The 12,825-nt window shown below is 39.9% G+C and overlaps 2 protein-coding genes across 8 annotated transcripts in view; one reads left to right on the forward strand and one right to left on the reverse strand.

Moving 5' to 3' along the window:
- Positions 1-3,866, reverse strand: part of SKA2 (spindle and kinetochore associated complex subunit 2) — a 31,786-nt gene extending 27,920 nt beyond the window's left edge. The window contains exon 1 of the mRNA XM_082372110.1: positions 3,741-3,866. Coding sequence (XP_082228236.1) covers positions 3,741-3,773 — 33 coding nt within the window. The 5' untranslated portion in view covers positions 3,774-3,866. The remainder of the gene's footprint in view (positions 1-3,740) is intronic.
- A 119-nt stretch (positions 3,867-3,985) lies between these two features.
- Positions 3,986-12,825, forward strand: part of PRR11 (proline rich 11) — a 31,680-nt gene continuing 22,840 nt past the window's right edge. For 5 of the 7 annotated variants that reach the window (XM_082372088.1, XM_082372086.1, XM_082372090.1 and 2 more), the window contains exon 1: positions 3,986-4,413. The gene's annotated coding sequence lies outside the window, so the exon portion shown is untranslated. Of the gene's footprint in view, positions 4,414-7,835; positions 7,945-12,825 lie in introns of all 7 variants that reach the window. The other 2 variants (XM_082372087.1, XM_082372089.1) reach the window with 1 other exon arrangement.

Genomic DNA, 12,825 nt, shown 5'->3' on the forward strand with positions numbered 1-12,825 from the left:
GCTTCAGTGTGAAAAGAATACAAAGAAGGGTTGCCTCTTTGGACAGAAGACATCCAAAACCTAAGAACATTTATATCAATGTTAAAAAAAAAAAAAAAAGAAGACTAGGATTTAAATATCAAAGTGGTATTGTTTTTTGACAACTAACCTATGATTAATATGCAAACTGAAAACATGCATAGATGTAGAAAGGAATTTTGTAAATATGTTATAAGCTGTATAAGTTATTCACATGGGTATTGTTAATACCTCAGGACTGGTATTAACAAAACAGGTTACAATTACTACTTAAGGCAAAGTTGTAAAAATATTTCTGTTCTGCTGAGATGTGTTGGTTAGCTCCTCCATAGCAATTGACTGATTAACTGCCATATAAAATTAGCCTTTTGAGTAAGATTACCAAAGAAAATAAATGAAAAGTGAAATAATATTTCCCAATTTCTGTAAACCCTATCTATCTCTCTCGAATCTAAACTACAATATAAAAAGCACTTACCATCTTATCTCAAGAGTTCACAGACTTCCAGGGAATCAGTGTGTCGTAAACAGGATACCATGAGCCCTACTTAACTGAATGCTATGAAAGGGGATTTTAAAATTTCAGATAACCCATAAAACATCTTAAATATAAGAGGAAACATCTCCATTTCCTTCAAGTGCAGAAAAATCAAAGAGAAAATAATAATGGGAGGAGGAAAGGGCTCTGAGATTTAAGAGGTTTCCTTGGATTCAAGCCAATTAACATTCTAACCTTTTAACTGGTAAGAAACCATTGTGAAGTCAGATATCAACACAGAAATAGAAATAGTATCATAGTATCACATTGCACTACCTTTTGTGTACAATCTCTAGCTGTATCACAAAAGAAAGACACTAGACAAATACCACTCAATCAATAAGTGAAGGGAAAAAAGTTATAGAACAAAGATTACCCTACAATGAGTTTATTCCTCCATTAATAATGTTGACTGATGCAAAAACACTTTCCATTATTTTCACCAACCTTCCTTTAAATGATCCAGTTCAGCTACTTGGTTGGATTGAGCCTACTAAGAAATGAACTCAAATTCAGGACAGCTGGAACATGAGTGTCTTGACCTCAAATCCTAGGCCACATAACTCAGATATTAGAATATTTCAACTCTGAGAGCCAAGGATCAGGTTTTAAAAACAAGTATTTAAAAACAAATGTTTAAAATATCGTACATTAATGCATATATGTGGAATCGAGAAAAATGGTACAGATGAACCTGTTTGCAAGGCAGAAATAGAGACACATGTAGAGAACAAACATATGGACACCAAGGGGGGAAATGGGGGACAGGATGAATTGGCAGATTGGGATTGACATATATACACTAATATGTATAAAACAGATAAGTAATGAGAAAAAAATAAAATTTGAAAAAACAAATGTTTAATTTTCTGAATCGGTGTTAAAACTAGAAAAAAATATGAAAATTTTAAACTTAAGAGGATCAGGATATTTGTCTGATATCTTAAAAAATTAAGATAAGTTCTTTCTTTTCAAAGTTAGATAATAGGTATTCTATTTCACTTATTAAATATTCAACATTGGTTCCTCAACAAATCCTTTATTCAAGTAATATAAAACCAAAAATCAGAGTGTTGTACAGGAAATCATTTACCTTTGGAATCTCAGAAAATAAACCAGTTCACAGATATAACATTTTTTTCTAAAAGCACATGGCAAATCTAAAGGTGAGATGTATGGTCTTATACTACCCAATCAGTACAAAGCAGTAATAATAAAAGTGTAATTGTTCAAATACAATTTTTAAACCCTAATGATTATGGAAACAAACTAATAATTTGAACAGGAAAAAAAAAGTTATGACTAAGTTAGTTAAAAGGAATTTAAGAAGAAAGACCTGTTTTCTTCTCTTCCTCTCATAAAAAGAATTTTTAAAAACTACCCCATCATTCAAACACCTAAAAGTTCGAGTCTGGCTACCTCATAATTTTCTAAAACCTATTTTTTTTTCAAGATGTACACGTAATTGCTTTCCCCTTAAAATAAAATGTGTTCAATCTTAAACATGTCCTGTGAGACTATTGACTCTAATGCAAACTCCAGAAAAGGCTTCATTGGTACCTCAAAATTAAAAGCCAACTTGAGAGGGAAAAAAAAAACTGTTAAAAGCAGAATTAGTATCATTTAGCATCTTACAGTTAGGCAGAAATATCCATCTGGAGGGAGGAGTTCATAATGGAGGAGATGGGCAAGGCAATGTTAATATCTGTGCCTGTTGGTGGAATCAAATTACAATACTTAACACTTTTTTTCTTTTGTTTTTTGAAAGACAGTTAATGATAAGAATAACAAAACTTTGAACTAAAAGTTCATTATTTAGGGTTTGGAAAGCTGCAGAAAATTCTTCCTTCTTTGCTGCCATTTCTCACCTTCCCAATTCCCACACACACCCCCCACAAAGAAAATCAAAATTCAAAACGTTAGAAGCAAATGAAAGTCAGTTTTGTATATGAGAGCCACTACAATTCATTAACACATCAGAAGAAAACAGTACTAAGATATATCAAGGTCTCGCATTTTCTGGGGGTGAGGATCTTCCAAGATCACTACACATTGCAGATATTAAAGAGACCCGAGGTTCAGCTTGGAGAAGAGTAGCACAGGCACAAATGATACTTAAGGACTAACGCCAAGGAATGGCAGGGAGAAGAGGAGGGGATTGTGATGGAGATTTTGGCTTTTTTACTTAATCTTGTTATTTTTCTTCAACAAAAAAACGGACAGGAGTTCAGTGATGGGTGCGTCCTCCAACTTCCCCATTTTAAAGGAAGCCAGCCCAATCCAAACACTCGTAATGCACTGGGGGTAAAGGGACTGAAGATAGAACAACGGAACTAAGAAAAAAGCGCGGGCGATCAAGCCGGTAGTCTAGGGATGGGAGGGAGAGAATAAAGAGGACAAGTGAGGGTAGAATCCAAAGAAAAAACTAGGGCGGCCCTCCAGTTTGGCGCCCTCGAGCAGGCCAAGCAGCCGCGGGAGTCCTTCCCAATTATTCGCCCCCGCCCCCTACTTTCACAATGAATGAAACTAGGCAACTCCAGAGCAGTGGAGCCTCCCACGTCCCAGGTCCCGCCCGCGCTCCAGGAAAAGAAGCTCGTGGTTGAGATTCCCAAGGCTCACACCTCTCTCCCACCGAAGGGCCAAACTGGTCTAGGGGCTTCCTTGGCCGCTAGGAAGTTGTGCACGCAAGTCTCGCATCCCTTCTCAGCCTGCGCTGGGCTGAATATGAACGCTTCAGCCCTAAAGGGATTTCTCTCCTCCCCTCTCTGTTTATTCCCCACCCTCCATTCCCCTTTCTCGGACTGTGAACAACCTCTCCCCTTCTTGGGGCGTTTAGAGACCATTACAGTCAGGTCTTTTTGGTGGAAATACACAGAACGCTGTTCGCACCAGCCACAGTTCCTTGAGAGGCGGAAAGGTGAGGGCAAGGAACAAGGAATTCCAAAGGCCCTGGACCCCCAGCATCTCCCGCCATTTCCCTCACGAGTTTCCCGGATGTAACCCCTTCCCCCCGCGGCGGTTAAGAGACCAGGCGGCGGCGACTCCCTTTGGTGCAGGAGGAGGAGCTCGAGTCTAGTCCAGCCTCCTCCGCCCAGGGTTTCCGGCGACTCCAAATTGCGTTCCACTTTGGAGGCCATCGGGGAAGAATAAACTACCCAGTAGATCTCCTTCATTTTACACTCACCATCAGTTCCAGCTTATCGACCTCCGCCTCCATGTTGAATAGTTGACATTCCTCAGACCGCGGCGGCGCTTAAGCCGCAAACCGTACTAGCACTGAGGGTCCCTATTGGACAGCTGTCATTCAACGTCTCGCGCTCATTGGTTCCTCCGCTTCACCGGCGCCCGCCCATTGGCGACTGGGAAACGCCCCTCCGCATGAAACACCTTTTCCTGTTGGGCAAGGACACAAAACGCCGCAGGAGGATTGGCTCCTGTACCCTTTTTTTTTTCCATTGGCTGCACCCTCATCTCTACTTTCAATTTCACAGTTAGAGTTCAGCAGAGAAGAGCTTGCGATTGGTGCAATCGGAAGAAGAGCCAACCAATTACACAAAAGTTTCCAGAAACAGCAAAGGGGACGTGACACACCTTTCCTCTCCAGCTTCCCCTCCACATCGCTCCCGCCTTCCCCCATATTCATACAAGAAGCGCCTCAGCTCTGATTGGCCGGAGTGTGGTTCTACCTCAGCCAATCACAAGCCAGGCTGTGATCCTACACTACACGCAGAGCGAATTGTGCAAAGACCAAGGCTACGATTGGTCCCTCCACGATAAGGTTTTAATTTTGAATTTTTCTTTATGGCGAGGGAGAGGCCACTGCCGGGACTCCATCGTTTCCCCGGACTCTTAGCCTAGTAAGTGCAGGGGTATCTTCCTACGTTACCTGGGCTCGCATCTTCCGTAACTGGGCCTGTTGCTGCTTGTGTTCTTACGGTTTACAGAGGTGGGAAGTTTGGCTGGACTCGGAGGGGAGATGGATCAGAAAAGAGGAGGTTTAAGGCTGGGTAAGAAGTGTTCCGCCTGGCTCCACTCTAATCATACTTCTATTTAATTAACGCTCTGCAAAAATATGTTTTGGAGCAAAGTCGCCTTCCTTTTGCACAGTCCTTTACGTATTTGCTGCTCCAAACGTGGTTCGCGGGCCAACTGCATCTGCATCACTTGGCTGCTTGTTTAAAATGCAGATTATCTGTCTCCACCCAGACCTACTGAATCAGAATATGCATTTTAACAAGACCTCCCTCCCCCCCGTGATTCTTATGCACTTTAAGTTTGAGAACATACATTTTTTGATAGGGAGTAGTACTATGTTCCTTAATATAGTCTTAATATCGTCCGACTTTCTGTGAGAGTATCAGTTTAAAAAGTGTGTCCTGTTTTCTATGTGCCTAGTACTGTGCTAGACTAAGCTTTAGGGAACCGCAATCTCTAGAGAAACAAGATAGGAGCTAACAAAGCAATGCTGCACAACATAAAATGTAATTTAGATATAAGCAAGTACCAGCAATAGCCCTATGGATGTTCAAGAGGAATCAGTTGAACTGGTAATCGAAAGTGATTAATTGACAGAAAGCTGTTTGTGGGAGTGTAAACACATTTTTTTCCATAAAAATGTGTTTTAGGACAATATTAAAGAAATGCAATTGTCATTTTTAAACCAAACAAAGGGCTCGTGTGCCCGCAGTGCAGAAAGCCAAACTCTGACAGCAGGAGTTTGCAACAAAGATTTTATTGCAAGGAGCCAGGCAAGGAAGTGGGAGACAAGTCACTCCAACTTGGTCTCTGAGTTAGGGGTTTTTAAAGGGGAAGAACAAAGGAGCTGAGGTTAATCATCTTAGTCATCTGCGGTCCACCATGTCTTTAGTCCAGTGGTCTGTGACCCCCGGGATCTGTGTCAACATAATCTATAAAGGTCATCTTACCCTGGAAAATAATTCAGAACAGCAGATAAACAGTGATGTTTATCTGAAAGTTGTGCCTTAAGGCACCTGACTTTCATTACTTATTGTTGATTAGGCAAACGTGATCCAACAGGTATGGGCTAGGCCATAAAGGGAAGAAAAGAGGAAGAAGAAAAAGAACAAAAACCCGGGCATTAGTTTTCATTATAAATTAGACATAGGACTTGGTTTCAATTTCTGTTGCTGCCACAGCTTTGTAAGTACCCCCTGACCAAAAGCATTTTTTTGTATCACAGGGTGGAGTTTTAATAGAAGCAGCAGTGCCAACTCATGCAGAGGAGTGTAATTCTTACTCTTATTATTTATTGCATCTTCCTACTGGAAATAGTTTTGAACCCATCCTTTAACCATATGAAGGTGCAGTATGATTTGAAGAATTAACAATCTCCCTCACCAAGAGATTTTCCAGAATTGTATTAAAGCGTATTCCTTAATCAAAATAGAGAACACTTGCTATTCTTTCATTCATTTATTGAATGAAATGGTATTTAATGCCTGCTATACTCTAGGTCCTGGGGAAACAGAGATGAATAAAGTTCATCCTACCCTTGAAAAGCTCAAATCCAGTGGGGTGACAAACATGCAAACAAAAATTACAATACAATATAATAAATGTCACAATAAGGGTGTGTATAAAGTGCTATAGAAGCACAAAAGAGATGACGTTATCAGCCAGTAAGCATTCCATAAGGACAGAGACTATGTTGTATCCTAGCACCTACCATAGTACCTGGAGGATTATAAGCACTCAACAAAAAGACCAAGAGAGACCTCCCTGGCGGTCCAGTGGTTAAGACTCTGCCCTTCCTTTGCCGGGGGCACGGGTTCAATCCCTGGCTGGGGAACTAAGATCCTGCATGTTGCAAAGCATGGCAAAAAATAAAAAAGTAACTGAATCTGGAAGGCTACATAAATTGACCTGGAGGAGGATACCCCAAGCAGGGGGAAAGGCTGATAACACTATAGAAAGTATCTGGTGTTTGGTATGCCTGAAATACAAACTGTTAATCATTAGAAGAGATGAGGCTGCAAAGGGCTGTTAGAGCTAAATTGTGGAAAGCTTTGAAAAGTATGCTAAGGAATTTGGTTTATCCAGTGGGTGATAAGGATCCTTCAAATGCTTTTAAACGGGGAATATCAGGGTCATATTTTTGTTTTAAAAGACTAACTCCAGATGCAACTAGAGATTATCATACTAAGTGAAGTAAGTCAGAAAGAGAAAGACAAATACCATATGATATCACTTATATGTGGAATCTAAAATATGGCACAAATGAACCTATCTACAAAACAGAAACAAGACTCAAAGACATAGAGAACAGAGTTGTGGTTGCCAAGGGCGGCGGAATGGGGTGGGGGTGGGGGGTTGGTGATGGACTGGGAGTTTGGGGTTGGTAGATGCAAACTATTACATTTAGAATGGATAAACAACAAGATCCTAATGTATAGCACAGGGAACTATATTCAATATCCTGTGATTAAACCATAATGAAAAAGAATATTAAAAAGGAAAAGAATGTATATATGTGTATAACTGAATCACTGTGCTGTACAGCAGAGATTGACACAACATTGTAAATCAACTATACATCAATTTAAAAAATAATAATAATTAAAGAAAAAAAAAAAGACTAACTCCAGAACAGTGTAGAAAATAAACTGGCAAGGAGAAGGACTGAAGGTAGGAAGATCACTGGAGGAACACTCAAACCCAAACTGAGGAATATTTTCCAAAACAACTACTGGAATTCTTCAAGAATATAAATATGAAGAAAGGCAAATACTTATATAAAAAGGCGGAAGAACTGTTATAAATTAAAGGAGACTGAAGAGATACTACAGTTAAATGCAATGTGGAGAGGGACTTCCCTGGTGTAGCGGTAGATAAGAATCCACCTGCCAATGTGGGGGACATGGGTTTGATTCCTGGTCCAGGAAGATCCCACATGCTGCAGAGCAACTAAGCCCCTGTGCCACAACTACTGAGCCTGCGCTCTAGAGCACGTGAGCCACAGCTACTGAAGCCCGGATGCCTAGAGCCAGTGCACCACAACAAGAGACACCACCGCAAGAAGTCTGCACACTGCAACAAAGAGTAGCCCCCGCTCACCACAATTAGAGAAAACCCGCGTGCAGCAACGAAGACCCAATGCAGCCAAAAATAACTAAAATTAAATCTTTAAAAACAAATAAATAAATAAATGTAATGTGGAGAGGGAAAGGAAGCAGCTCTAAAGGATATTGTTCAGACTATTGAATAGTAATTGAATATGGACTATATTCAAAAGTAAAATTTCCTGATTGTGGTTTTGTAGAATAATGTCCATGTTCATGTAAGGAAACTGAAGCTAAAGTATCTCGGAGTGAAGTACGATGTCTGCAACTAACTCTGCTCAGTCAAAAACTAAAAACTTTTATGCATGTGTAAGTATTTTTTATATTTATGTACATTTATTATATATTATATTTTTTACTTTGAAAAGTTTCAAACCTTGAGAAAATTTACAGGAATAGTATAATAAATAGTCATATATCATGCACCTAGATTCACCAACTGTTATCTTTCTGTATAGGAGTGTGTCTGTGTAATATGATATGTAAAAATTATATAAATTACATAAATACATGGTTATATATTTTATACATTATCATGTATAATATGTATTATACATTGCACACACACATATATATATATATATACCCCTATGAAGAGAGATAATTATCAGATAACAATTGGTGAATCTAAGTGAATGATATATGAGTGTTAATTATACTATTCTTATAAATTTTCTCAAGGTTTGAAATTTTTCAAAATTAAAAGAGTAGGGGAAAATAGACTATATCAAAAGACAGGGCTTCCCTGGTGGCTCAGTGGTTAAGAATCCACCTGCTGATGCTGGGGACACAGGTTCGAGCCCTGGTCCAGATCCCACATGCCGCGGAGCAACTAAGCCTGTGTGCCACAACTACTGAGCCTGCGCTCTAGAGCCCGCAAGTCACAACTACTGAGCCCACATGCCACAACTACTGAAGCCTGCGTGCTTAGAGCCCGTGCTCTGCAACAAGAGAAGCCACTGCAATGAGAAGCCCGTGCACCGCAAGGAAGAATAGCCCCCACTCGCTGCAACTAGAGAAAGCCCACGCACAGCAATGAAGACCCAACGCAGCCAAAAATTAAAAAAATTAAAAAATTAAAATTAAAAAAGATGGAAAACAAGGGAGAGCCCAGGGAAAGATGATGAGGACAACTGAAGATATAAGACAGAAAGGGGAGGGATGGTAAGGAGAAGGGACAGGATGAATTAATCAGAGAAATATTTCTGATTCATGTTTATGAATAATATATAATTTTAATATAGTCTATTCTATAATGGAGTATTCTAATTTCCTCACTTACCTTTTTCTTTCTTTTTTTTTTATTGTTGTGGTACAGGGTTTTTTTAATTGGCCTTAGATCCTTTTCAAAACAAGGCAAGTGGCTTCCCTGGTGGCGCAGTGGTTGAGAATCTGCCTGCTAATGCAGGGGACACGGGTTCGAGCCCTGGTCTGGGAAGATCCCACATGCCGCGGAGCAACTAGGCCCGTGAGCCACAACTACTGAGCCTGCGCGTCTGGAGCCTGTGCTCCGCAACAAGAGAGGCCGCAATAGTGAGAGGCCCACGCACCGCGATGAAGAGTGGCCCCCACTTGCCACAAGTAGAGAAAGCCCTCGCACAGAAATGAAGACCCAACACAGCCAAAAATAAATAAATAAATTAAAAAAAAAAAAAAAAACAAGGCAAGTAAAAAGAAAGGAAGTATATTTTTCAATTTAAAAAATAGGAAAAATGCTTTGAGTAATCATGAAAGAATGAGCTTCTATCTAGTGTTAGCAATTGGAATCCCACCTAATCTAGCAAAAAGAATTTGTATGTCTCATTACTCTTTTGGAAAGGGGACTTTACATGTCTCACCTAGATAAAGATTGCTATATACTCTTTTTTTAATTGGACAGTTATCCTCTGCAGAGTATCTAAAGCTTTTAGTAAAGCAGTGATAATAAAACCAACCTTAGCTTGCTGTGTCCTCTGTCCTGTTTGAGGTAGGAATTCATTATCTTTCACTTTTGGAAGAGCTATGATTATTTTTTAATATAACGTTAATCTAGGAATTATCTCAGACTGTGTCTTTCTATCCTGACAGATTTGACATATTCTCTTAATTCTCTGCATGTGTCAATTACTGTATTAGAAGGTTATTAAATAGTAATAATGACCCAGGGCCCAGGACACCCCCCCACACACACATACAGAAGAGAGAGGAGAAAATATGATTTAGTTCCTAGATTTTTTTTCATTTAAAAAATAATTTCTGGACTTCCCTAGTGGTCCAATGGTTAAGAATCCGCCTGCCAGTGCAGGGGACATGGGTTCAATCCCTGGTCCAGGAAGATCCCACATGCCACGGGGCATCTAAGCCTGTGCGCCACAACTACTGAGCCCGTGCTCTAGAGCCCGCGAGCTGGAACTACTGAGCCCACACGCCACAACTACTGAAGCCCACGTGCCTAGAGCCCAAGCTCCAAAACAAGAGAAAAACCGCCTCAATGAGAAGCCCACACACTGCAATGAAGAGTAGCCCCGCTCGTCACAACTAGAGAAGGCCCGCATGCAGCAACAAAGACCCAACACAGCCAAAAAATAAAAATTTATAAATAAATTTATTAAAAAAAGAAAAGAAAAGAAAAAGCCTGCACAGAGCAACGAAGACCCAGGGCAGCCAAAAAAATAATGATGATAATAATAATAATAATAATAATAATAATAATAATTTCCAGAATGACATACATTGGCTTATGTAGAACTCTTTAGAAATTTGAAGGCATGGGCGCTGGAACAACCACCAGGAAAGGGCTAGGAAAAGATGACCCAGTTTCAGAATGGTGGTACTCTTATTTTTCCAGCTAATAGTACATACCAAAGGTTAACTGTCCAATACTACCGGAAGGCTTATTGTACTTAGAAAGAAACAAACAAGAAACAATAGTCCTCTGAATCCTCTCTCTATAATCCTGACTCCCACTCGCCAAACGCAACCCTATCCACTTTTGTAACTCTTTCTGGTGTTTACCTCCATGTTTCTAAGTAACGTGTTTATAATGCTCTTCCTTTTTTCTTCCCCCCAATGGGTTAAGCATTATATAAATTTAGACAACTGCTGATTTCCACTTTCTTTCCTTCTGTCTTCCCAATATATCATAATTTTTAGTTAAATAAACATTCAGTGTTCATACTATAAAATATTGTGTAACAGCTGAACATATAGTGTTACTATGATTTCTTTTCTCGTAGAACTTTTTTCCTAGACTTTTTTTTTTTTGGCCACGCCCTGCAGCTTGTGGGCTCTTAGTTCCCCAGCCAGGGATCAAACCCAGGCTATGGCAGTGAAAGCACCAGGTCCTAACCACTGGACCTCCAGGCAATTCCCCCTCCTAGACTTTTTTTTAAAATATTTTATTTATTTATTTATTTATTTTTAAACACAAATTTTTAAAAATATTTATTTGTCTGCATCGGGTCTCAGTTGCGGCACTCAGGATCTTTCATTGCAGCACACAGGCTTCTCTAGTTGTGGCGTGGGCTCAGTAGTTGCGACAGGCAGGCTCTCTAGTGGTGCGTGGGCTTAGTTGCCCTGCGGCATGTGGACCTTAGTTCCCTGACAAGGGATCGAACCTGCATCCCCTGCATTGGAAGGCAGATTCTTCACCACTGGACCACCAGGGAAGTCCCACCCCCTCCTAGACATTTTTAATATACTTATTTTTTCAAGCTCTTATCAGTAACTTGGCCCTAACTTTACAGAAAAACAGTAAATTCTGCTCAGAATGATCAAACACACTAGGTAATTTATCCATTTCTTTTCTTTTTTTTTCCCTACTGAAGCCCTCTGTTACACTTGCTCACTTTGCTGGCTGTGCACTGAGTGAGGGGTCAGGAAATTACTGTTTTTATAGGTCTCATGAGCTAAGAATGGTTTTTACAATTTGTAATAGCTGGAAAAAAATCAAAAGAATAATATTTTGTGACACATGAAAATTCTGTGAAATTCAAATTTCAATGGCCATAAATAAAATTTATTGGAATACAGCCACAATCATTTAAGTATTGTCTGTGGCTGTTTTGGTGCTATAGTGGTAGAGCTGAGTGGTTGTAACAGAGACCAGATGGCTTGCAAAGCCTAAAATATTTATTATCTGGTCCTTCACAGAAAAAGGTTTGCTGACCCCTCCTCTAGGCCTGCTGCAAAGTTGTCTTCCGAGGACCTGTTGTGATCACCATTATCCTGGAAATTCCCATTGTTTGTCTTCTGTTCTCACACTTGACTGAAATTTTGGCCAGGTATAGGACTGTGGAATCCCCTCAGAACTGCAGAGTAGCTGTTGAAATCTGGTGTCATTCTCTTCTCAGTCCTCTATATCTAGACTGTGTTTTCTCTCTGGAAACTTTTAGAATCTCCTGTTTATTTTTGGTGTTCTAAATGATGGCATGCCTCAATGTGAATCTTTTATTCATTACATTAAATGGACCATTTCAGTCTGGAGATTCAAGTCCTTCAGTTCTGGGGAGTATTTTTGTACTGTTTATTTGATAAAATTCTCTCCATTTTCTCTGTTCTCATCTAAAACTTTAATCTTCCAACTGTTCTATTATATTTTAAAAATTTCTCCTATTTTAATTTTAAAAATTGTTTCTTATCCTTATTTCATGAATGCAGTATCTCATTTTCTGAAGATATTTTCTTTTTTTAATTTTTCTTCTGCTTCCTACATTCTTTCCATTTCCTTTGATTTGGATTTTTTTTTTTCTCCCTGTTTATTTTGGTCTCTGCTCTTCATGGTAAAGACTTTTCCTAAAAATGATTGATGGTCCTTGGCTGTTATTTGTCAAAGGAATACACAAAAAAGATAATTGATTGGCAGCTCAAAGTAGTGGAGGTGGGTATTGTCAACCTGTGGGCACCACAGTGGGTAATTGATCATCAAGGACTTGGCCATTTTGGGTAGAATCTTGGGCCAGTCAATTTCCCTGGAGAAGAATCATCTAGTCTCCGCCAGGAGGAATGAGAGATGTGGGGGTTTGAGGCTGGGAATTAAATTTGGTGGCCTGTAAGACTTCCCTGGTGGCGCAGTGGTTAAGAATCCGCCTGCCAATGCAGGGGACACGGGTTCAAAGCCTGGTCTGGTAGGATCCCACATGCCGCGGAGCAACTAAGCTCCTGCGCCACAACTACTGAACCTGTGCCCTAGAGCCCGTGAGCCACAACTAC

The sequence above is a fragment of the Balaenoptera borealis genome, assembly GCF_965194805.1.
Source record: "Balaenoptera borealis genome assembly, chromosome: 20".
NCBI lineage: Eukaryota > Metazoa > Chordata > Mammalia > Artiodactyla > Balaenopteridae > Balaenoptera > Balaenoptera borealis.